Source organism: Epinephelus lanceolatus, chromosome 5, assembly GCF_041903045.1.
Source record: "Epinephelus lanceolatus isolate andai-2023 chromosome 5, ASM4190304v1, whole genome shotgun sequence".
Classification (NCBI taxonomy): domain Eukaryota; kingdom Metazoa; phylum Chordata; class Actinopteri; order Perciformes; family Serranidae; genus Epinephelus; species Epinephelus lanceolatus.
The window spans coordinates 17,083,367-17,110,410 of record NC_135738.1 but is presented as its reverse complement, the minus strand read 5'-3'; the positions used below and the strand labels follow the sequence as shown (position 1 = coordinate 17,110,410).

General features: G+C 41.9%; 1 protein-coding gene across 1 annotated transcript; it reads right to left on the bottom strand.

Annotated features, from left to right (window-relative positions):
- Nucleotides 1–1,555: 1,555 nt before the first annotated feature.
- LOC117262601 (transmembrane and coiled-coil domain protein 3-like) lies at nucleotides 1,556–26,668 on the bottom strand. Its single transcript, XM_033635620.2, has 4 exons — nucleotides 26,417–26,668; nucleotides 6,552–7,522; nucleotides 5,666–5,801; nucleotides 1,556–5,013 (listed from the first exon to the last, which is right to left on the bottom strand). The coding sequence occupies exons 1-4, from the start codon at nucleotides 26,480–26,482 to the stop codon at nucleotides 4,711–4,713; spliced, it is 1,476 nt and encodes a 491-aa protein (XP_033491511.1). The 5' UTR covers nucleotides 26,483–26,668; the 3' UTR covers nucleotides 1,556–4,710.
- Nucleotides 26,669–27,044: the final 376 nt, after the last annotated feature.

The following is a 27,044-nucleotide window of genomic DNA, read 5'->3' as shown; positions in this document are numbered from 1 at the left end:
AAGTTGTTTTGAAATCTTACACTTTTCCATATCATTGAAATCAGCTGAATATTCAACCATGACACTGAAAATCTCTTAGATAACATTAAGTTACGCTTTCTGTGCTTCAACACAGGAAACTCTTCCTAGCACTCCCAGGCATGTCCAGTGTCTAGCGCAGGCGCCAATCGTGGCCTGTGGACTGATTTTAAATGACTCGCAGCTTGTTGTTCAGAATATACTATATGTGGCCCATCACACAATATTGGTTAAACAAGCAAGATCACTTTGCATATTTTTCCATTTGAAGACATGTACCAAGTAGGAGCTATGCAGGCAGAACTAATGTGTCTTCATAAACAGATGGTGAACAAGCAAAGTTAAATAAAATTTAAAAAAATAAATAAATAAACACCCTGATGAAGAATCTCTGGTCAAAACAAATCAGTTACCCATGTATGAGTAAAGGATTTTTAACCATAGCCAGAGTGCCTGGGATGCATTTTAGGACTGCCTGCCTATACTACGGACTTTTACACTGAGTGAGTTGGCCAGTCATTGTTTTTTATCTTTAAAAAAATAAAAGTTTGGACCCCACTAAAGGCCAATTCAGAGTTTCCACGTCAGTGTGTCCACGAGAGTCCGTATAAAGTAAATGTCATTATCTACATATGTCCACGAGGGTCCACACAGACCCAAATACTGATGTCAGTGTACAGCCCATTTTTTTGTGACTGCACAGATTGTATGCATAGCAAGCACATGCTCTAATCTCCAGTTTCATACTCCACTCCAGTCCAAAACACTGTGGCCAAGCCAACTGCAGCCACGTCGCCATGGAGAAGTTAGTTTTAAGTTGGATATTCACTCAAAACCCAGCTGTGTCTTCTTAATTTCACTTTTACCCATGTTGGCAGTGGGAAGACAGTAAGCTCACCTCCTCCTGTGAACAGCTGGGAGCTGACATGGACCATCAATTGTCCCATCAACAGAACCACGTGCTGGTCCATGTCCATGTGACTGCAGCTGTCTGTGGACATTCAATGTGGAAACTATGTCCAAGTCTTAACATTCCACAGTTGTTTTTTGCAACTGACTGCAAGTAACCTTTTGCAAGACTTCTCCATGTGTGAAGCTTGGTCACAATAACAAACAGACCAGTGACAGGTCAGGAAAAACATCTAATTTTTAAATATATAGATCCTTTCTGTTATGTGGTCAGAACGTCTAAAAGCAACCAGAGCCTGTTAGTAGATAAAAGAGCAGTTTTAATTGAAACAAAATTAAAGATGCACAGTTGCCACTACAGGGGTTACATTACAGCCTGTTTCATTGCTACAGCTGCAGAGGTCGCTCGCAATACTGGACCAATTTCAAAAATTTCAAAAAACATGGAAAAATAGGGTCCAGGTTGAAAAAAGAGAGAAGAAGTTCCCTTTGACATAATTCCATTTGCTTCCTTTTTTTAACACCAGTGTCACATGGTGAAGTAACCTCTTATTTCTGACTGACGTCCACATAACTGAGACTTCTCAATACTGGAATATGTAAGAAAAAAAACATGACAAATACAACGTTGATTAAAAAGGCTTGTTTAATTTAACAGAACGTGTCAGACAAAGGCACGTAATGCATGAAAACACAACTGATTGATCACGTAGTGCACCAGAGATGAAGAGAGAATGTAAACCACATCTGTAATTCTGTAAAGTAAAACTTCCTCAAATGTGTAAAAACAGGAACAAAAATATGATACAGTCAGTAGAACAACAGGAAGACGACAACAAACATCAACACAAACACATTATTATGGCAGACAAACATTAAAAAGTGGTCCGTAGCTTCATGTGAGATCATGATAGGCAATGTTTGTAAGACAAATATGAAAAATAATACATTAATCAGTCCAAGAGAAATTGGCTCATAGATCATCACTTAGAGCCTGTTACATGCTCCTCTGTCGTCATTGGAGTACTGAAGGCTGTTTGTTGCTTCTTAAAAAAAGGGAAATGCATTTTTCCTCAGAAAAAGGCCTTGTATCACAGTATAACCCATCGCCTCTCAATCACATTATTAGTATAAATGACAAACGTTTGACCTAAAAGACATAAAGAGAGCCAAGTGACAAACTCATGTTTGTGCTGTATGGGTGTGTGCGCATGTGTTCCTGCTCTGCAGAGCTGGTGTGTGTTGATATAACCACAGCACCAGCACGGTAATGCAGTGGGATTGATTTTTGGCCCTTGAGAGAGGAGACAGCTGGTCTTATCCGAGCCCAGCAGTGGCTTCAGTGGTTATGGATCTCTCATGCCAACATTAATGACACTTCCTCACTCAACCCCCCTCCACAGCACCCTGTCACTGTAAAACATCGACGTGTAACGTACACTCCTAGAAGAAACATCTTAAAAACAGTGCTCGTAGAAATCAAATATATTGCACTTTAAACATCAGGAACAGTAAACAGAAGAACTTTAAGAGATGACTGACCACACAGGGCAGACAAGGCAATAAGAAATTAAGAAAATGAACACATGAAAAAACAGAATGACCTTTGCCTCTGTGCTTTAGTCTGTAGATTCTTCATTTAACGGAATAGTTTCAACATTTGGGGAAACATGCTTTATGATTATTTTTGCAGTTAGAGGATTTAAACCACTAAATATGAAGGTACAATCATTAGCCAGTTAGCTTAGCTTTGTGTAAAGGCTAAAAACAAGGGGAAACAGGTAGCTAGCCGTTTCCTATATTGTGTATTCTGTACTTTTACTCAATATTCTGAGTGCATAAGTGCGCTCACACTGAGAAGAATGGCAAAATGCAGTACACTATGAGAAACAAGATTGTGCACTCATGACAGTCAAAGAAGTTTGAGTGTGCAACGTTGGACATCTCTAAACCTCAATGGTCGCCATGTTGCCAACAAAGCACAAGGGGCTTGACCACAAACACATTTCAATCTTGTGAAATGTCGTCCGTCTCCCGCAATAAACACCAAAGCATTGTAAATATGCTGCATATGTGTATTTTTCACTACCACTTTACTGCTGTCAGATATAAGCCATAAGTTTGTTTATTATGTTAATTCTGTAATCATTGGGTACCACAAACAATATTGCTAATGCTAATGTTAGCTTGCTAGCTAGACAGCAGCACATTTTGTCATCAGGTACTCCTGTGTTGTGGCATAAGCTATACGATCTAGGGGCATAGTTACATTTGGTTTTTATGTATGCTAACTTTGTCTCAGTTATACAGGATTTTAGTGTTAGCTTTGTGGGCAGATGTTTGACAAGCTGTAAATATTAGCAAAATGCGGCAGCTATCAATGACTCAGTAATGTAGATTAGGTGGTGATAAGAGCCAGCCAGTATCAGCCACAAACATTTATAATGTACCGTGAAAGCGTTCATTTTTAGTTCAATAAATAAATAAATACAAAGGAAGACAAGTAAGCGAAAAAGCAGATACAGTAAACATATATTTTGGGGAGTGACTTTTGCTAGTTCAGTGGCAAACAAAAGTTTATATTTACTCGTTTTGTGGGGCAAGATAATCTTCACAGATTTACACACTTTTATTATTTCTGGAGTGTAAATGCAATCGCCAGAGGTAAAAAGCTAACATTTGGCTAGGAATGGACTACGGTCGACATCGCCACCGCAACAAGGTTGTAAAGATGTGTTCAGCGCTGTTTGACGTGATGACGCTCTGTAGTCTGATTTAGCTACTTGTTAGCAACCCTCTTTTTTAAGACACATAAAGGCTTCAAGATTTACGAGTGGGTATTACGGACATATTTTATTTTGTAGAACAAAATGTGGAAGTCTCTAAAGCTTGTGTTAACTTCAGACCTCATTTCAAGCACAACCAAAAACCCATTGCCTTCAAGACAAGGGAAATGGGAGTGCTAAAACGCTAACTCATTTCCGGGTTTCAGGACTCATTACTGCAGCCCTCTATTGGAGATAACGCAAGGCTTGACTGCATTTGCCAAGCAGAATAAGAAAAGCTGTCAAATCTTGTGACCGTCAAACAGCCGCGTTTGATTCGAGACAATACTACCCTGACAAATTCACATACTACACAAGTGTTTATGCTAAACTAAGCTAACTGGCCGCTAGCAGTAGCTTCATATTTACCTAACATTAATATGAATAGTATCAATCTTTTCATCTAACTTTCGGGGTATTTCCCAAAATGTCCAACTATCCCTTCAAGGGTGACATTTCATATCTGTGGCCAACAAGATGCAAAGCTTGAGGTTTTGTTTGTGTTGTTTTCAACAGTCTGAGAAATGTTAAAGTCGAACTGAAGCAAGAATAATCATTTGCCAAATTTGACCTCATCTACTGATTAATTCCCAAAAAACTGGGGTAAAGATTAGTCTCATGTGCATGTCTGTCCACCCTTCTTGATCCTTGAATTAACTTTATGTCTTCTGATGATTTCATGTCAATGCTTAAAGAAGTAACAAAACTAGTTATATAAATATTATTTTAAAGGTTAAATGAAAAGTGTTAACGACACACATTCAAGTTCTAGACAACAACAAAAAAAAAATCACCAAAATTTCATTTCAGTTTGATTTTAAAAAACAGTGACCTCTGTGAATGCATGGCGATCGTGTCTTCTGACGATTGTACAACCAATCCTCATAGACAGTCCTATCCTGACAACAGACAGTGTCCATGTATCTGCAGTGTTATTTTCAGTGTGCATGCTTCTCTATCAGGCAGGCACCAGCAGCCTGTCTATGGCGTACTGTAAACGGTCCCAGTTCTTCCAGAATATGGTCAGAAAACAAACTCCCAAAAAGGTAGCTACCACATGGTGCCGGCTCCTCATCATTGGAGCGGCAAACTTGGCAGCGGTGGAGACGCACACCAGGATGACAGTGATGATGGCCAGCATGATGTTGATGCTCTTTCCCAGCAGGACTCGGGCGTCACGGCTCTCGAGCTGGACCGTCTGCTGCTGCTGCTGCTGGAGCTCCAGCTTGGACACACGCGTCTGACACGACTCCAGCGCCTCCTGCGAGAGACGGAGAGAGACTTTGAGGGTCTGAATGTTTTCCAAATGGCTAAAGGGCATTATGCTGACCTTTTACTCCTCAATTATTCAGCTTCCATTAGAAGATTAATTACATTTCAGCAGAGAGGCGCAAGGACAGAGAAGATGAATGTCAAATGACAAAACAGACTTTGATTTTTCTAACGTCATCTAATCAAGGAAATCACTACACACAGGCAATTAATACCTTCACCTCTAGATGATAATGGCCTCATCTCTTGGAGCTACGCAGAAGCCTTATTAACAGATGTCAGACAAGCTTCAGTCATGTTGAGATTTTACTTTAAAGGAACACTTCACCCCCCCAAATGATATTTCATATATCAATTACTCAACCCATGTTATGTTGAACTCATGAAAGAGACTGTTTTTCTGGCATGCCTCTACAAACGCAAAATCCCCAAACTGATAAAGTTCCTGATGAATTGATGTCATAGGGGTCCTCACTGAACACAGGAGCTGCTTGTTAACTGTTATTAATGAGAATGAAGCTTTTTGCTCGCTGTTTTTGTGCTGCGTTGCACTTTGCATTACTGTGCTCTAGGCGTCTGGCGTTTTTGTCAGAGTGCTCTGAACTCCTGGAGTTGAAAAAACTTCTAAAACTACTATATACCTGTATGTCCCTGGCCCTTTCATGAGCCTGGTAGGCCACCCTCTCCTCAATGCTGGCCAGCTCCTGCTTCAGATTAGTCATCTCATTTTGGTGAAGTTCTGTCAGGTCGTTTAGTTGGTCTTCCAAGCGCTCGTACCTGGTAGATGATGCAGAGGTATTAGTAAAAATGATAATTTATAGGCAGATATAAAACACACTGTGTATATAGGGCTTCTGCTAATGTTAATGTGATTAATTACATCTGTCATTTACTAAATACATATCCCCAAATTCCTTAAGTGCTGTGGTTGTTTACATGTTTTAGTTTTCATTATGTCTGTTCTCAACCTGGATAATTACATATTGGACTTCAAGCCTGGTGCTGTATTATGTATGGAGGACAATGAAATATTAAAAAGGAGCTGTAAACGGCAGTCAGAGCTTTAACACAGCAGCAAATAGCTATTTATATAAATATAATGGAGAAACGGCATCCTGAGAATGAAGTCATGCTCCATCTGTGTCTGTTGTAATCCTAACTGTTCATTGTTGTGGTAACCAGTCCTGCGGTGCATGCATGTTAGTGCATGTGAGTCCATATGAGTCCCTGTGTGTGTGTATCCCACTGGCCAGCTCATCGCCACCACTCTGCACTGTACTCACACAGCAGTTACTACTAATACCGCTATCCCAACCCATGCTGTCCTTGCAGTACCCTCGAGTCCGTCCTCTGGTTCTCCCCAAGGTTAACAATGCTAGCTCAATGCCGCTGTTAGCGCTTTTCTCCCTGCTAGCACTTTTAGCTGCTAGCCGCCAGCTGAGCGAGCTCCATGTTCAAAACCATGTGCAGACTCTAAATTATGAATATGAATGTCATATACAGTTCCTTGACATAATATAGACATACCTGTATCTCTCCTCCTGCAGTGTTTGGCTGATGATACCATACTCTCTCTTAAACTGAGCCTTTATCTCCTCCATGTCCTCCTCCAGCTGGCTCTGGGCTTCTTTGATCTCCCTCACCTCCTCCAGGGTCAGGGCCAGTCTGCTGTGGGTGTCTCCCCCAGCCTGCTGGCCCTGCACCTGCCCCGCTGACACTCCTCCCCCTGCTGGGGCCCCGTTACTGTCTGCTGAAATTGAGGCGCTCCCTGAGGAGCACTCGTCATCACTGGGATACTTGGGCTTACCCACCAGAGAGGTGCTGCTGCTCAGCCCCTTTCCTGTGCTGTCAGTGGGCAGCGGTGAGGAAGCATCCAGCGTGGTCTTGAGGTGGGCGATGTTGTCAGCACTGCCAAACTTGTTCCTGATGAGGTTGGCGAACTCTCTGGGTTTGCTGAAGAAGAAAGGAGGGGAGAGGGAAACACCTGGACCGATGGTCTTGATCTTGTCCATGGTCGGGTGTCGGCCGCTGCCAGTCATGTCCCTCAGCAGCTCTCTGGGAGACTCTCTGGGTATGGTGCTGTGTTTGTGTGCAATGGACGGGTGAGGAGATGGACTGTGGAGGATTTCACTGTCTTTCATCTTTCGATGGTACTGCTCCAGCTTCTTCTGCATCTGGGCAATGTTCTGAGCTGACTTCTGGTTCTTCTTCTCAAACACTTGCTTGATGCGCCCTACCTGCAGCTTGTCCGCGCTGTTCACCAGCTTCAGGTACTCAGCTACGTTCTCATCCCGAGCCGTCTGCTCAATCTTCAGCTGCTCGGTGACTTTAAGTATTTTCTGCTGGAGGTTGTCCAAGCAGGAACGACTACGATGGACCTCGAAGGCCAGAGCGGGACCAGGACTTCCATCACTCAGATTCAGGTCCAGATTATTCTCTGAGGAACCCCGACGCATCGACCCAGAGATGCTCGGGAAACTGCCCTCAGAACTCCGGTCCTACAAAGAGAAGAAACAAAGATTAGACTCTGTATTAGATTTGGTGCATTTGCAGAGATGATCTTTGGAAATTTGTCTAATTAGTAAAACAAGTCATCTGGAAAATGTTAACAAAAACTACATTTCCAATTTTATTTCCAATTACAAATAAGAGCACACAAAAACATATTTTCTAGTTTTGACTTTCATTCCTTTTGGTAATGAAACATTATTTGATTTTATCTCACAGAACCACCTTATCTTATCACAGAGACAGGGTGCTTATTTAAACCAAAGGTCAAATGAAGGTGAACAGCTTTGACTGTTGATTACAATCTACAGTTGCACACAAAACTGCATGTGTGCACAACAACAGTGGAGGCCACTGTCACCCTCATTCATCAATGAATGGTTTGGATAATTAGGTTAAACGGGAGCGGGTTGTTTTTTTTTTTCAATTTGATCTGCTGATGTTGCTACACCCCATGGACTCCACTGTAGCTGTGTGCAGTTGCTGCTTCCTAACCCAAAAAATGAAACTAAGGTCTCACTTATACTCAACCTTAGATATACGGACATGGATGCAGCCTTGTGTCTCTTAACAAAACAAAAAACAAATAAGCAAAGAAAAAACAACACAGACATCTTTGAGCTCATCAACAAGACATGATTTTTTTAGACACAAGGACGTAATGATCATCAAAAGGGTGATTCGGTGCTAAAACTTGAGGCAAAGTTGATGCAATATAAAAAGTCCTACAATTTTTAAAAGCACTAGAGGCAGAAGTGACATATTTCCCTATAGAAGAACATTGCAACATTAGCAGAACATGTTATTAGCAGCAGCAGAAAAGAGGTTAGTGCTTACATGTGTAAATATTAATCATCCATTGTTATAACTGATTACTGAAAGATTTATAGGTGTTAAGTGGTTGCCCTCTAGTGCCTATTGACTGTACTTGTGGTATCTTTAAGGTCGCATGAAGTATGAGGACAGTGATGTTTACAACATTTGAAATGGATGAATCTATTTGGGTGCATAAAGGGAGTATAAATGAGCCCTCAGACACAGGCAGCGGACTTGGGTGGTATCAAGGTATTCCAATATATCAGTAAGTTGCTGATTTACTTTTTTGTCGAGGTATTTTTAGCGTATGATGTCGTTCATTTAACCTTTTGTGTTTCTTGTGTTATTGCCACGTTGGTGTATAATGTTGACTTGTTGAAGTACTATGTTGGATGTTGGATGTTTATGGCTGCAGTATGGGTGTAGGGCCCAAGACAGAGTTAATCTTGATCTTGATCTAGATATATGTCGGGGTTTTTAAAATCCTAAAGGTATAATTACCTATACCTTCAAAAATACAGACACTTTTTTTTCTATCAAACTGATAATGGAGATGTTGTATGGAGGCGATGTATTGTAGTGCACATTTCATGCCACCAGAGGTCAGTCTACTGGTGGAACAGTCAGCTAAGCAGAGAAAGATGGTGACTGTGAATGAGGGGATAACGGAACTGATGTGTCGATATCTGCCGCGGCAACAAGTGTCAATGGGTCCTCTAGCAAGGGCGCCTATTTTCCATTTATTACTCTCCCAAAAGTATTTAAACCAGGCAAGACTTGTCAAAGTGGGCTAATTGCATATTAGAAACACAGCATTGTGAGTTAGACAATGACATACATGCTACAAGGACTTCTGTCACCAGCAGCTCAGGTTTTACATTTGTTTTTTGGTTGTTTTTTTCTTTACACAAATACCGTCATATACCGTTAATCCTGGTGAAATGTCTCTTAGGTATGACAGTATAAAAAACTAGATGCTGCCTAAGCCTACCAGGCAATAAAACATTTCCTTTAATGCATTTTTTGATGTGTCTGACTTTGCTCTCGTTCATATACAGTTATTCCACATGGCGACCGGCCTCTGCTGTATTCTGCTTGTCTGTTGTTGCCACAGTGAGGCCATCTGGGTGTGTATGTAATGCTCTTATTTGGCACATCTGTTATGATTTAGGAGCCAAATTTTAATCCTGTTTGTTCACAGTATAGCACACAGTTGAGACGGATGACAAAAATTCAGATAACAGCTATTAATGTGTGTGAAAGAAGTGGAGCATGCACATCTAATGTAGGTCAGTGATAATGTCACACAGGGCCACAACACTCAGGAAATCCCTTTTCCAGACATTGTCCCCAATTTTTACAGTAAATTACCATTTTCCTAATAGAGGCTTAACATTGCAGTCGGTTTCTGACTGAGGTGTCAATAGTTCACTGTCAAGCACAGAAGTGTGGGGTAGACCTGAGGAAGTGAAACAGGATAAATATGGCTCAAGCAAGCAAGTTTGACTACGACAGGAAACCTAAAGACGTGACATAAAGAGGAAACTGAAGACAGCTGTGAAGACAGAATCTAATTAGGTTTCAAAGCAGCATTTTTAAAAGAGAAGTTGCAGTTCAATTGTCCTGACTCCGCAGTATAACAGCAGCCTCACAAGCCACAGAACCGTGCAAGTTTATCACAGTACAACGCCCATGTAATGACAGGAGGTGTAAGCTGATCAAGTCTAACACAAACTGTTGTACAACAAGCACTATGGGCTGCACAAAGCTGCACTAATCCTTTACAAATGTAACACGGCTAGTTTCAAGCAAATAAACAGATCACAGCTAACTCAGGCAGACTTAGGGCTGAATCCTGCTTAGCATTTCCACATCACTACGTAACGGCTGCATATCGCAAGCTACTAAGTACCTTTACAACTGACCAATGCATCCACAGCTCACCACACACTGACACTGCTCGACACATGATGGTCAGGTGGAACCCAAGACAGGGTTTAACAATAACAGGGTGATTAAGTATGACTGGACGTACACTTGTGCACGCACACTGAATAACACTAAACAACAACACATTCTCACTCAGGAGGATTTAAGTTATCCAGTTACACACTCCCATTTATGAGCTGTTTAAACGGTGACCTCATACTCAACTTGTCAAACTTGTTTGTGAGTGTGAAACAGTGTGACACAGTCATCTCTCACGTCTCCATTTACTCCTAGAATGTGGTTTCACTTTGATGTGCAACACAGAAAGGCTTTATACTTGTTTTTAGTCATGCTATAGTGCCGTGGCTCTGGGGGACGGAAATGTTTGTCAGTCTGTCTGTCTGTCCACCACTTTGGTTCAGACTGAAATTTCTCATCAACTAAGCAATGTACTTTTTACATTTTACTATGGACTGTAATTTCACACAGACATTCCTGTTCCTGAGAAAATGAATCTTAATAATTTTGGTGATCCCCTGACTTTGGGCATGGTCACATATCAGTTAATACAGGCAAGCGACTATTACCTGGCGAGGCAATATTTGTGCTGAATGTGGGCAGTGCCCGATGTGACGGACATGGAAAACTAGCTTGCTAACTTATGTTAGCTAGCTTAAAATATGATGTTATCTGTACAATTTCCATTTTCTTACGTTCCATGGACTTCCTCCAGACTCACTGCCATGTGTTGCAGTTTGTATTTTTCATGGCCAATATCAAACAATATCGGCTGGTTAAAAACAGCAACAATCAACACTTCTTTGCTATTGGCTGAGGTTGCTACCTCACCCGTCAGACATCAGAGTTTAACTCCACACGAACATGCGAAATTGCTTTGCCACCAGAAGCAAATGCTTTAGCCGCTCTTTTGCTCGCATTAAATGTAAGTGATCTGGAGGTGAGTATTCGCCAATGTTTGTTTCACTCATGTGTGACCATGACCTTTTCCTGTTACACTATCATATGGTCATAATTACAAATTGTCTAATACTTTGGTTTAAGACCACATAACTAATGTCACTCATGTAGGCCTCAGATGTCATTGTGTTCAGTGCCAGTTATCAAATGTTAGCATGCTAACATGCTAGACTAAGACATTAAACCATAGACTGGATAAAAGGACGTAGCCACCGTAACGTCACCCACTAGTTTACTGACTACTGTACTCCTATCTTTTTTTGAGCCCGAGGTGACCATATTTGGATGAGAGGGTGGAGCTGTTGAGGAGCAAGGGTTGGATATGACTGAGAACCCAAGGACACCACTGTGGTTGCGACTTGTCAATCACAAGTCAGCCACAGCCTAAAGTATACCCTGCTTTATCGTATATTTTGCTCTAAATGGGACCATCATTTGCAAGCTTTAACATTAATGCTGTCTTAAAGAAGACTTTAAACTAGCGATTGAGACTGTAAACTTATTGGTAAAATGTTTACTGAAGTAATAAATCAAATGAGAGGTACAGTCATTTTCTCATAAACTTCTATGCAATAAAAGCCCCTTTTACACTGCCAGATTTTCTGCGAATGTTCAGCCGTTTTGCCGGCCAGCTGCAAGCGTTTAGACACACAGAGGCGGAATGGCGAGTTGATCCGATGTGCCCAATTTTCTGCCTCATAGGGTAGACATATTGGCGCAACACTTTTAGTTTAAATTAGTCTGAGTGGGTGGAAGTTCCTTGCTTCTGTTTTTCCTCCTCTTCTTCTGTTTTGAATCTCATTCTCGCTCGACTTCCTGATGGGTCTTAGCGCCTCGTGGGGCGGGTACAGCTGACCATTCAGCCAATCGTGCTCTTTGTTCAGAGACAAACATCACCCATATCTCATGCTAAGCAAAGTGCGATTGGCTGGAAACATGTCACATGGGAACAGATGCCTTCAGGGCTCACAAAAAAAACGCCGGCATACTGATTACAACCACACATTCATGAAATGGTCAAATTATCGTACATTTGGCCTTTTTTGGGATTATTGATCGTACATCGTACAGAGGGCCAAATTATCGTACAAATACGATAATTATCGTACACCTGGCAACGCTGCCGAGGCGGCCTTCCGCAACAGGAGGGGCTGTTGAAGACTTGTGGGAGGAGCTGTTGATGACGCCGCACGTGCGACCCACTGGTGGTGGTAAAACAACAAACAGCTGATAGCAGGACTTAGCGAGCAGCTAGTAGCAAACCTGACAGACACTGTAATGATGAGCAACTGGGGAGACAAGGCATTGTGTGCCCTCCTTGCTCTCGCAAACGAAGAGGCCATTAACTGTCATCTGACGGGACGGTGAAGAACGGGCCGACTTATGAGAGAATCGCCACCTGACTATCGCCGCCTAACTAGCCGCAGCTTCCCTTCCACGTCACTGTTTACGTCTTAGCTGAGCCACACGTTTTGTTACTTGCTCACGCCCCCCATTGCCCCGAAAAAGGCGCATTCTGTATAAACAGAAGTAGGTAGCCGGTCTTTTACTGCACTCCCCGATTTTGTTTTTATACTGCCAATGCTGAAAAAAGACTGATCGGGCTTTCTATTCCTATCTAAAAGACTTCTTTTTGTAACCAGTGAAGTTGCCCTCTGCTGGCCGTTATGATATTGGATGCTGGTTTAAGGCACAAGTCCTGCATCAGGACGGATACCCGTGCGGTGATCCACAAAAAAGGCTACTCACAAATTATATTTTGTCTTAATTTTATTTGCAGATTGTGGCTGTTGAATTGATAAATACATTAAATTAAAAAAAAGGAATAAAGATAATTTAATTGAATTTTTAACATTTTAGTCCTCTGACTGTTGAATTGCATGTCGGATCGGTCTTCTACGCTAGCTGAAATATGAGAGCTGCTTCAATGGGGTGCGTTACTAACGGGCATGTTAACTTTGAAGATGTGCTGCTTAATGTTATGAGAATAAGCAAGAAGTATTGAGTTAAACTGTATTTCCTTAATTACCTTCATTTTAAAACATTGTTTAACATGTATTAAATGTCCACTTTAAACATCCTTTAACTTTAAAATTACTTGAACAGTGCATGGTAATGATAGGATTTGGGGTCAGGTTGCAGAACTAATTGGTCATATGTGTGGGTGGCAGGTGGGTGTGGTATTGCACATTGTGGTGCCAGTTCAGGAGCAGGTTTTGAAAATCAGACCCGTACAGGACTCAGCTTCCAGACAGGCTTTTCTCACAACAGACACTTTGACTTGTCATAGCAGGAAAAACACAGGTGTTAGTAATAACACTAATGATGGCTCTGCTCTGTTCAGGTGATTCAGTGAGTGGCACAATGCCAGGAACCTGAAATCAAAGCAGCTAAAAGGATTTCAGCCATCATTAATGTCATTATTTACACCTGTGCTTTTCCTACTGAGACAAGTCACAATGTCTCCTGTGGAAAAGGCCTGTTGGCTTCACTTTTCAGACCCAAGATAACCCCTTCTGGTAAACAGTATACCACACTAGCACCAACAATTGCCTCAAGGCACCACTGTGCCTTTTTACGGCCTTAACTAGCCGCTAGCATGGCTGTAAACTGTAGTCGTGTTTGTACATGTATAAAAAAAACTGTAGTGTTATTATTATGGTGCCTCTAATCATACTGTACATACTTATTACATACTTATTTATGTGTAGTGTGTAACTAGAGAATGCTATGCTTCTTTCTACAAGCATGCCTGGGGTGTTTGTGCCTCTGTCCTCGTCCCACTCTCTCCCCCTCTCTGGCATCTGTCCTTCTCGAACACAGGACTCTTTGTCTGGGCAGAAAAAAGCACACTTTGTCATGTCCTACCTCTGCTCTGTCCAGGACTCTGATGAGTGAGCCACTGCATATGGATTGACTGGCCTGACGTATAGCCTGAGGAGCCCTGCGCCCAATCACAATCCCGCTCCTTCCAGAGTGTGAACAATATCTCGACAACACAATCAGTTTCGCACATAAGCCGTCCTTTTGTCAAACCGGTTTGTCATACAACAGAAAGAGAAGCCTCATGTGTTCCTTAAAGAGGAAGTGTAGCGCAGGCTCGTGTGTAAGTTGCTCGTATTACCCAGTCTTTTTAGTTTTCAAACAGCAAACACAAAGAGCTGCCTGTTGGACCAGACAGCTCAGACTCACTGCATGCTATTTATGCAGCACTGGAACTAAGCTAGCTCCTCAGGCACTCTCCCATCACCAGCCTTAACTCTGAAATGTTCAATATTCTCTTAGCGTTTGGGGCCAAACACAGAACACAGAGTGTTGGTTTATTGCTTCAAGGTGCTGTGATATCATAGATTAAGAATGAGCATGACATAGGTCACATTGTGACCTGACAGCCATTGATGGATCACCGCTGAGGCCTGCAGCACAAGCAGAGTGGAAGATGTTTGGAAAGCGTATCCATGCAACTTCCATATTCACACTCGTGCACCTGGAGGAGTGCATGTCAAGCCAACATTGTACGACACAGCTGGAATGAGAGGCCGGAGCTTTGTCTTATGAAAACAAGATGGCCTTTGGCAGGATGAAGCCTGATTCATGAGAGCAGCTCAGATAACACGAGTAACACAACCCAGATGTTTCACTCGCACTCAAACCCAAAAACAAGTATGACATCGGACTATTTTTTTTGATGAGGAATTTAATCAGCCCATTTCCACCGCCGCTGCCGCTACTCGAAATTTCTACCCACGCTGACTAACAGCTGGAGAAATCTGAGGGTCTCTCTGGATGAGTGGCTCTGCTAAATGAATTAGCCTCACACTGATGAAAATGTCCTCCCAAATCTGCTGAGGAGCTGCCCTACTTTTCACTCCATTTGTTTCAAACACTTATGTAGGCATTCTCCGGGGGTGGTTGAGGTAGTAGGGTGAAACGGGCCAAGAACTGAAGGTCTTTGGGGATGGCTGGAGACGAAGGGAGGGGTGAAAGCTCAGTAACTAGCGGGGAGAGCCGTTACAGCATAGCAGATGGCAGTGGTGAAGTCTGACAGTGAGGTGGACAGTCCTTAAATGAGAGGTCACTGAGCGATCAGATGAACTCCTACTCGCTTTAACTGACTGTTATTCTCTGGGATTTAAGGGAGCAGTGTGTAAGATTTAGAGGGATTTAGTGGCATCTAGCGGTGAGATTAGAGACTGCAACCAGCTGAAACTTCTTCTGGTTAGAATTCCTTCAATGTTCTTTGTTCAGGAGGTTTTTTACCAGGAGCTGAATTATCTGGCGAAGTCTCCTCCTCTCTCAAAGACAGATTGCATAAGATTGTCCCCGATGTTTCCCCCTCTGTAGCTGGCGTAAAGAGGCAGACAGGGCATTAACACATTTTCTTTGGACGTGTCGGAAATTGTTCACTTATTGTAAGAGCATATTTGAATGTTTTTCTAATGCCCCTGAGAAGAACAAGAACTGGGAGCCTAACCCACCCACTAGTTGCTGTCCTGGGTGCCACGAGTGCATTACCTTTGGCAGCTAAGTATGAAACTCACGCCATTTCATTTGGTACAGTTGTGGCAAAGACACTTATTCTACTTACAGTACAGGCCAAAAGTTTGGACACACCTTCTCATTCAATGCGTTTTCTTTATTTTCATGACTATTTACATTGTAGATTCTCACTGAAGGGATCAAAACTATGAATGAACACACGTGGAGTTATGTACTTAACAAAAAAAGGTGAAATAACTGAAAACATGTTCTATATTCTAGTTTCTTCAAAATAGCCACCCTTTGCTCTGATTACTGCTTTGCACACTCTTGGCATTCTCTCCATGAGCTTCAAGAGGTAGTCACCTGAAATGGTTTTCCAACAGTCTTGAAGGAGTTCCCAGAGGTGTTTAGCACTTGTTGGCCCCTTTGCCTTCACTCTGCGGTCCAGCTCACCCCAAACCATCTCGATTGGGTTCAGGTCCGGTGACTGTGGAGGCCAGGTCATCTGCCGCAGCACTCCATCACTCTCCTTCTTGGTCAAATAGCCCTTACACAGCCTGGAGGTGTGTTTGGGGTCATTGTCCTGTTGAAAAATAAATGATCGTCCAACTAAACGCAAACCGGATGGGATGGCATGTTGCTGCAGGATGCTGTGGTAGCCATGCTGGTTCAGTGTGCCTTCAATTTTGAATAAATCCCCAACAGTGTCACCAGCAAAACACCCCCACACCATCACACCTCCTCCTCCATGCTTCACAGTGGGAACCAGGCATGTGGAATCCATCCGTTCACCTTTTCTGCGTCTCACAAAGACACAGCGGTTGGAACCAAAGATCTCAAATTTGGACTCATCAGACCAAAGCACAGATTTCCACTGGTCTAATGTCCATTCCTTGTGTTTCTTGGCCCAAACAAATCTCTTCTGCTTGTTGCCTCTCCTTAGCAGTGGTTTCCTAGCAGCTATTTGACCATGAAGGCCTGATTGGCGCAGTCTCCTCTTAACAGTTGTTCTAGAGATGGGTCTGCTGCTAGAACTCTGTGTGGCATTCATCTGGTCTCTGATCGGAGCTGCTGTTAACTTGCGATTTCTGAGGCTGGTGACTCGGATGAACTTATCCTCAGAAGCAGAGGTGACTCTTGGTCTTCCTTTCCTGGGTCGGTCCTCATGTGTGCCAGTTTCGTTGTAGCGCTTGATGGTTTTTGCGACTCCACTTGGGGACACATTTAAAGTTTTTGCAATTTTCCGGACTGACTGACCTTCATTTCTTAAAGTAATCATGGCCACTCGTTTTTCTTTAGTTAGCTGATTGGTTCTTGCCATAATATGAATTTTAACAGTTGTCCAATAGGGCTGTCGGCTGTGTATTAACCTGACTTCTGCACAGCACAACTGATGGTCCCAACCCCATTGATAAAGCAAGAAATTCCACTAATTAACCCTGATAAGGCACACCTGTGACGTGGAAACCATTTCAGGTGACTACCTCTTGAAGCTCATGGAGAGAATGCCAAGAGTGTGCAAAGCAGTAATCAGAGCAAAGGGTGGCTATTTTGAAGAAACTAGAATATAAAACATGTTTTCAGTTATTTCACCTTTTTTTGTTAAGTACATAACTCCACATGTGTTCATTCATAGTTTTGATGCCTTCAGTGAGAATCTACAATGTAAATAGTCATGAAAATAAAGAAAACGCATTGAATGAGAAGGTGTGTCCAAACTTTTGGCCTGTGCTGTATGTGGAAGTCAGTCCGTGCACCAACATGTGATATGTGGATAAGAGAGCTGATGAATGTATTGTATTGAGAAAGGTTAAGGTCTTCTAACAAGGATAAGATTAAAATCTTTGTCAGAATTTGGAGCCCTGTACTCGAGTATCTCAAGGGTAATGAATTGTAATGGCCTAACTGAGTAGCAGTATGCCCTCTATCCCTGTGTCTACGTATTTTATTCTACTAGAAATGTTAAAGTCCCAGGACTTGTTTTTTGTCTTTCTACCATTAGAGACGGGCCGCTAGCTCAGCACCTGCTAATGTGTTCAACGTTTCTCTCTGATAAGTTACGTAAGTATAAGTTACCTGGTTCGAACCCCATTGTGGGGGAGCCCTACTGTGCAGAGTTTGCATGTTCTCCCCGTGGCACTAGGGTTTTCTCCGGGTACTCTGGGTTCCTCCCACAGTCCAAAGACATGCAGGTTAACTGGTGACTCTAAATTGTCTGTAGGTGTGAATATGAGTGTGAATGGTTGTCTGTCTCTATGTGTCAGCCATATTCTGGCGACCTGTCGAGGGTGTACCCCGCCTCTCGCCCAATGTCAGCTGGGATAGGCTCCAGCCTCCAGCGACCCCCAACAGGTTACAGAAAATGGATGAAAAAAATAAATGCTCGTTGCAGAGGGGGTGCTGACTACGGCGGCAGACAAGAATCTGTAAATGGCCCAATCTAGAGACAGTGCTTGGTTTGTTCGCTCTGGGCTACTGTAGAAACACGGTGGTGCAAAATGGTGGACTCTGTGGACAAGGACCAAAGGATTCTAGGGAAAAACCTGACGATTCTTATTTTCATGTGGTTACACACTAAAGAAAATATATTTATTACATCATATTAATATTATCTGCCAATATATCCTCCTGAGTCCTACACACTGGACCTTTAAAGGCTGGGCTCTATTAGACCCATCTGTCTGATCATATGCTTATCACTATGAATGTGAGAAAATGTTGTCTTTTAAAATTAACGACCCAGGCATACGCCCACTGCTGTTTGACTCACCCAGTGATATTAAGTGTGTCAGTAGAGCAGAAGAAGAGAGACAGACGTGAAGCGGAAGACAACACGGAGAGCTGGAGATACACAAACTGAAACTGATAAGATAACAGGAATAGAACAAAGGGAGGATGCTCCCAAACACGGCACAGCAGCACACATCATCCCAATCACCATCTCCTCCAACAGGATCTGCAGGAGGCCCTGTGTGCCCCCAGGGTGCCTCCCTCAGCACCTCAGCCCTGCTTGAGCCCCATTCCCCATGCTGCCCTACATAGCACACAGCGTCTGTCCAACACCGTGACCCATTTAATATGACCTCGCTAGACAGCATAACATAAAGATCCGACTGCATTAGCCTCAATCTTAACCCAACAAGGGAGAGCTGTGTGCTGCTCTGCTTGAGAAATCTTAGCCACAGTTTGGGGGCAAAGTTAGGGGGAGTCAGGAGAAACTGCAGATGCTGCTTTTCCTGCACTGCAGTGTGCTCTCTCTTGGATCAATGATCTAGTTAGAGATTCAATTTTTCATGCAAAAACAGACCTTACACTCGTCTGCCCACTGCAGCACTGGAAGAAACAGCAATGCAGCACTTCAGCATTAAAGGTCCAGTGTGTTAATTTAGGGGGATATACTGTACATGCAGAAATAAAAATGATAACTATGTTTTCTTTAGTGTATAATCACCTAAAAATAAGAATCGTTTCGTTTTCATTAAGTTGGCATAAGCTGTTTATATCTATATTGGGAGCAGGTCCTCGTCCACAGAGATCACCATAGCCCTGTTTCCACCAAGCAGTACGGTACAGTACACTTTTTTTTCCATTTCCACTGTGAAAAGTTGTGGATGGTACCAATGGAACCGTTCTGTAACGTCCCCATTTTTGGTCCCCCCTCTGTTGGGGTACCTAGCACACAGATCTGGTACTAAAAGGTAGAGTTGTGAACACTGCAGTCTGTTGATTGGTCAATAGAGGACGGTCACTCTGCTCAGGGCTGAGTTGTGGCTGGTTTTGAGGCTCATGTAACCACTGTTCATACTGTGGAGAGTTTTATTAGTAGACTGTCACATCAGCTGAAGTCTGAGGGAAAAAATTACTTAATTCGCTGGGCTGACTGCCGGCAACTTTCAATATGGAACGTTTACTTGTAATGTCACTTAATGTACGAGCTGACGACGTGAATCCATCAGCACGCCTAAATTTTACTGTGACAACTTTGACCATTACTTTAGTTTTTGAATTACGTTTAGTAATGAGTGGATCTTCAAGCGTTTATATGTATTAATTTCGTCGGGGACGGCATATATCCCAATCCTCACTTGTTGCAGAGCTTCATTCCTGTGGGCTCTGGCAACACTAAACCCCTGAGCTTGCCTGAGAAGGACTAAATGCACAAACCTGCTATATCTAAATATCCCATGGAGAGAGACTCTCACTGCAGCCTGTTTTATTTTGTTATGAAAATGTCGGCGTATAGCCCTGTTCTGTGGACGATAAACGGAGGTGCAGACTGATGAAGGAGGAAATACAGTGAGTGCTGGATGGAGCAGCGAGTGACAACAACCCCACCCACATTTAAGAGTACTGTTTGCAATGGAAACACTAGGGTCTAGGTACCATGTGTGAAGGGTTACTTTTGGTTCCAAAGGCACCATACTGAAAGTGTTTGGTGGAAAGGGGGCTCATGCTGCACCGCCATGTAGCCCAGGACAGACAAACCAAACACTGACTCTAGATTGGGCCATTTGTGTTTTTGTGTCAGCCACCATAGTTGGCAGCCCCTCCATTACAAGAGTGTTGGGACAACACTGAATTTTTAAAGTCAAACTGCTTTATTCAGTGTTTTTACCATTTTAAATCACCAGGTCTGTTTGTTCTGAAGAGAAAGAGACCTCTGCAGATAATTTGGCTCCAGTTAAAAACCTACAGATCATCTGGATATTAAGTTAACACAGAAAAAAGGTGGGCACATATTAGCAGGTGCTGGGCTAGCTTCCCGTCCCTGAGATGCCAAATAGCTTCTGAGAAACACTGATTTGTTGCTTGAAACGGCTTTATTCAGTGTTTTTACCAGTTTAAATCACTAGGCCTGGTTCTTTTGAAGAGGAAGAGACCTTTGCGGAAAATTTGTCTCTAGTTTAAAACCTCCTAAATGTCTGGATCTTAAGTTATCAGAGGAAAGAGATGAGCAAACACAGCTGGCTACAGTCTGCAGTCCTTACTGCTAGATGCCACTAAATCCCCCTAAATCTTACACACTGGACCTTTAAAGTCCTGAACTGGAATGAGGCAAAATCACACATAACTGGGTGAGTTTGCAGTGGGTGTGCTCAAAATTCTTAGCAGCATTAGTGAAATAAACATTGGTTCAGCAGGATGCACAGAAACTGAGCCTGCTTCTTGCTAAACTCGCTGTCCCTCCCTGTTTAGGGCTGGGTGGGTGGGATTAATAAACCCACAGACATATTCTTATGCAAACAGGAAAGCATTGTCCCCGTTAAGAGGAAGTAATGTTTGCAAGTGTTCACAATCGCAGCTCTAATCTGGTGGAACCATCATTCACAGTCTAAGGTCAGGTCATGTGGGCACACTTGAAACCATGAGCGCAGGTGTTTGCAGTGACATGAGGGAAGCTGGGTCGAGATGATGAGGCTGTGCTGTTTGGAGCATAGGGTGGCACGTATTAAGCATCCCCCTCCGCCATGGCCTCTGCGCACCCCAAATAAATAACACACACACACACACACACACACACACACACACACGGGGGAACAGAGCTGGCACACTCATTGAGATGGAACAAAACCGTCCCTTCAGCAGAGAACAGAGCCACAGAGGGGAAGAAGCCTGCAGTGCTTATTGGTATTCCCTCCAGCTGATCCTCATGGATACAGACACTCTCCCACTCAGAGCTCACACAGGGAAACGGGAAGAAAACCAGAGAGGGAGAGCGAGGGGGAGCGACAGGGAGCACATCTTTGATTGTAGTCAGAAAGCTGACCCAACATCTCCTCCTCCTCTCATCTGCATCCCACAGCTGCCTATGCGGCCGCGCTTTGATTGCAAAAGCCTTTTTTTGAGGCCAAATAGTATGCATCATCATGATGACAGGGGAAATAAAACCACCATCAAAGTCTGAAGTCTTGAGTTTCCTGAATGACTAATCCTCTGGAGGTCAGCGGAGTGAATTGCTTGAGACGTATTCCCTATTATCTCACAGACAAGCTGGTCCAGGACTAAATCAATAGCCCATTAACACTCCCAGCGTCAGCTTGCACCCGTGGACTGAGAACGTATTGAATGGGATTCAATTAAGATAAATATGCAGCTATATTCAATGCTCTGATTCAAAGTGAGGGAGCGAATAGAGCCAGTGACGCTGCAGGGTTGGTGAGGAGTCAAGCAGCTCATTAGCCACGAAAAACATCAAAAAAGAAAGAATAAAAAAAAGGAACAATAGTTGCCCATTAATGATTCACATCATGGAGAACATGACATATTAAGAGGCTGCTAATTATACTGTTGTGATGGCTAATGTGTTTGCCTTTTGTCTGCTGACATGAGTGTTAGAGAGCTTCAGGTGAAGGTTCACGTGAGGACAAACGTGTCACTGAGAAATGGCACGCATATCTCCGCAGAGTCGCCATCCAGCGAGGGTTAAAGACTCAGGCGGAGGTGTTGCATCATCTTTGGCCTCTAACCCACTATATCTGCTGCACAATGGCTTTTTTGAGGAACAAAACTGGAATGTCGTTTGCAGCCAACAAAAGGAGGAAAAGCATAATTACACAGTCCGGTGGTGACAAACCAGCCAAACTGTCAGATATATTGTTCCATTATATTGTCTTGATGATTACACCACAACCGTCTAATTTGTTTACTTGAGAAGCTGGCTTGTGAATCTTTCAGGAGGAAATGTTATTGATTTGATTAATTTAGAAGATTCAGCGTTACATTTCCATCCAAAGCATTTGCAGTGGCTCGTACTGCAGTTTTAATAAGAGCTAAACAGGCCAAAGAAAAGCTGCCATACGTGATCCCTTTGAAGGCGACAGGTGACGGGAGCTGCAGGCCCGAAGGCTCACACATAGAGTTCGTTAGAAAGAGAAACAACCTGCTGTACGACACCTGACTGACTTTCTGGTTGCACCAGACTCACACTTGACTGAGCATTCCTCCTCTCAGTGTCACTGAGACTGAGAGCACCTGGCTTTAAATGCGTACTCTGGTTGATCTGTCATAAAACGTTAGGGGATTTTTCTGAGCATGATACATTAACATTGACGGATGTTTGGATGGTTTTCCCCTGAAACCTGTTGGTATCATGTTGAAGGTGTTTTAGGGGATTATTTTTTTATCTGAGACAATGGTTTAAGGAACAAGAGAGGCGTCTGTTGTTCAGGTTTTTAAGCATTTGGGCAGTGGTGGAATGTAACTAAGTATATTTACTCAAGTACTGTGCCTAAGTATGAATTTAAGGCACTTAAGTTTACTCTTTTCATACCACTTTATACTTCTACTACACAACATTTCAGAGCAAACCTGTGAGCTTTAGTTAGTAGTTACTTTACAAATTTTTGCATTAAAACATAAAGTAGTTTGTAAAAGATGATTTTTTTTTTTTTTGTCACACGTAACAGTTTATTTAAGTACAGGTGAAATGGTAAGTCGATTAATCAACTAGCTGATTGACTGATATTTATAAAATGTTTTTATAAACATTTGAGTCATTTTTGTACTTCATTTTGAATAATTTGGAGCTTAATAGAATTTGCTGCGTACTTTAAGTACATTGAGTATATGATCCTTATTTTACTTAAGTAACATTTTAAATGTCGGACTATAACTTGAAATATTAAGTATTTTCACAGTGTGGTTTTAGTACTTTTACTTAAATTAAGGATCCAGATACTTCCTCCACCACTGGATTTGGGCTATATGAATAAAACTGCCTGGTTTAACAACATTTAAGTGTAAGGATATAAGAAAAGATACGCTCTGACAGTAATAAGGACAACGGGATTTCAAAGCCCTCTTTGCTGCTGGGTTAAAATTACTGTAAACAAAAAACATCCACACTATTTACACACTTCACTCATTAAAGATTTCACATACAATTATTATAGTGTGTTAAGTCTATACTGTAAGAATCTGTGTGGTGGTAAATGAAAAGTATGTGATTGCTATGATAAAATTGTTAAGTATGTTTATCCGTCTACATCTGCTCTGATGCTGCATATTCTAAATGTCAGGACATACGAAATGGTTAACATGAGCCACCCGTCAAATTAGGTGAGGTCAGGTTCAATTTTTTTCCTCCAGAGAAACTAGGTCAGGCACTGAGTCATTATGCGGCCGCAAAAACAGAAACACCTGTGAGATGATGTGCAAAACAACTGCAGCAAATATCTGACTCAGGTCTTTCAGTTTCTGTTGTGTAGGTGATTTACCTTTATGTTAGGAGGAGAACAAACATTAGCAATACCGGTGAATCAGTGCAATACAACGTCACCACGAACTACAGCATAAAGGAATCACCACAGAGATGAATTAACATCCATCAGAATCACCAGGCTGAATTCTTAAACATTTAGTTGATCACTCAAATAGAACATAATGATATAATCACAACTAATAATTTGAGTAATTTTTGAAGCTCACATCCCCCAAATCCACTGGATGTAGCTTCACCCATGTGAATATTTTGCACGTTTCTTGAACTAGAAATCTGTTGATCGAACAAAACAAGCCATTTCAGGACATCAAATTGGGATGGGGACTTACGGTGGGCTTTTTTTTTTTTTTTTACTATTTTATGATATTTTAAAGACCAAACAATAAATAATCGATAAAGAGGAGACACTACAGGTGAAGAGAGTAAAACTTTAAACTAATAGATATCACCATGAAACTTCCCCAGTTGATTACTTCTGTTAGGACAATTATATTTGTGTTACAAGTTTTCAAAAATGTGATGTCAATTGTTAAGTTAGGCACTGTCCAAATAAGCATGCTAATTTGCATAACTTTACAGAACAAAGATCTGAACATTGGATAAAAAATTATTGTCTCATTCTCTCTATAAATAAGAAAATACTGTCATTTCGTCATGTTTTGAGAAATATAATGTTCTATAAATCAGGCTATGACCTATATACGAACAAGCCGCTTGGTAGAAACCTTAGTGGGAATAAAACTGGGTGCTACTGAAGTGAAGAATTTTTGGCTCGGACTGTAAGAAAAATCCTATTTTGAAAAAATGGCCTTTTAATAAATGTATTGCAAAATTACATATATTTTTAAACAAAAAAAGACTCTACAGGTGCAAAATTTAACTCAGAGAAATCCCCATGAAGCTACCCCAGTTGATCACTTTATTATTTATTTATTTATTTTTTTACATATTACAAGTTTTCTGAAATGTCCTGTGTGAATATAAACGAGGCATTACCTAAATGCACTTTTTGCACACACTTCCAGAACAAAAATCTGAACATTGGATAAGGTTCAAAGTTCTTGTTTCATTGGGTGTCGACATACTTTTGTCTCACCATAAATTAGAAAATGCTGTCATTTTGTCATGTTTTGAGGGATAAATGTTGTATACATCAGGCTGAGTGATATATGTATTCAGAATATAGATGGGTATAAAACAGGGAAGCTTGGTGCGACTGAAGTGGAGAATTTTGGGCTCAGAGTGTGAGGAAAAACCCCATTTTGAGAAAATGGCCTTTCACAATATGTACTGTAAAATTCCACATATATTTTAGACACTACAGCTGCAAGTTTTAACTAATAAAAATCACCATAAAAATTCCCCAGTTGATTACTTATGTTAAGACAGTTATTTTTTGTATTGCAAGCTTTCAAAAACATTATGCCAAATATGCAAATGAGGCATTATCTAATCAAATATGTGCTAATCTGCATAAAAGCCAGAACAAAAATCTGAACATTGGATGAGGTTCAAAATTCTTGTTTAATTGGCAGTCCAACATTTTTACAGAGGGAAATTTGGATATCTCTTTCTGTCTCTCTGTTAATAAGAAAATACTGTTAACAGCCATTAAACAAATCAATTGTCACCATGTCTGAGGAATAAAATGTTCTATACATCAGGCCATGAGTGATATATGAACAAATGCCTCTGTAGAAACCTTCAGAATATAGATGGGAACAAAACAGGGAAGTTTGGTGCAACTGAAGTGGAGAATTTGTGGCTTGGAGTGAAATGTCCTATTTTGAGAAAATGGCCTTTAAATAGATGAATTGTGAAATTTCATACATTATTGTAGACGAAAAAGACACTACAGGTGCAAAATGTAACTCATGTATATCACTGTGAAGCTACCCCAGTTGATTACCTATATGAAAACATTTTTTATGTACTAGAGGTTTCTGAAATGTTCTGTTTATCTTTTTGCACACATTTCCAGAACAAAAATCTGAACTAAAATAACCCCAGTGTGTATTCTTCTCTCCACTACTCTGATAGAAGACATGTTATTGAAGCCAAATTGACCAGTACACTGAAAAACACAGTTTTCACCAGGGTGGTGTCTCCTTAAATTATCGATATTGGAAATAATGGTTAGTTTTAGACCTAATCTGGTTGTAAAGCAGCACATATCGATTATTGACCCGTTTGAATATCGTTAAATATGAGGACAAACCCATGATGAGTTCACAGACAGTTGAAGACATCATGTAGCACTCAGACATGTTGTCTCATTGTCCTGGATGTGTCACCGGGTTAAAGGCTCTTTGTTAGCCGGAGATGAGCAGCTTTACGCGGCGCAGCTGTTGTTTCGCATGACGTGGGGATGAATACACAGCACTGTGTCGCTGGTACTGTGAGGGGACCTGTCGTTTATGACACAACAATGCTACACACACACTCACATGATACTCACCATCCGGCTGCTGAGGTATTTCTCCACTTCTGATAAACTTCGCACGGACACGTTGGCGCTGGGCATAATAATCCCGTGTGTGTGGTCAGTCAGGAGCCGCTGGGTCTTCACTTCAGGTCCGGGACCAGTTCACAACTCACGGCTAGTCTCGGGTCCATGTTGAGCCCCGTTTCTGTCCCTCTGTGTCACACACACACACTCCCGTACGCACACACTCATACTTACACTCTGACTGGCCCCTTGAACATACAAAAACTATGTGTGAAGCAAACTCCGCCTCTTTCTCTCTGCAGGGTGGCTGCTGCTCTGCGCGAGGAGGGTTAACTCTTTCAGCACGTGCCCCTCAGCGGTAGATAAAGAAACAGCCTCATCATTTGACTCTGCGTGTGTTTGTCATCAAGAGGAAATTCTTATAATAACAGTCACACAGTGGTTCAAAGAGTGGTTTTACTTTATGGTGTCTGATGATAGATGACTTTAAAATTAAAGAGTGTCAACTGGGAGTGAATTCATAACTTAGAAGAAGCCAAAGTCTGTTGCAATACTAATAATTCATCAGCGGTGGTACTCAGATCATGTACTTAGAGGGACAAATCAAATATCCTTCTGAGACCTGAACTTTTATTTG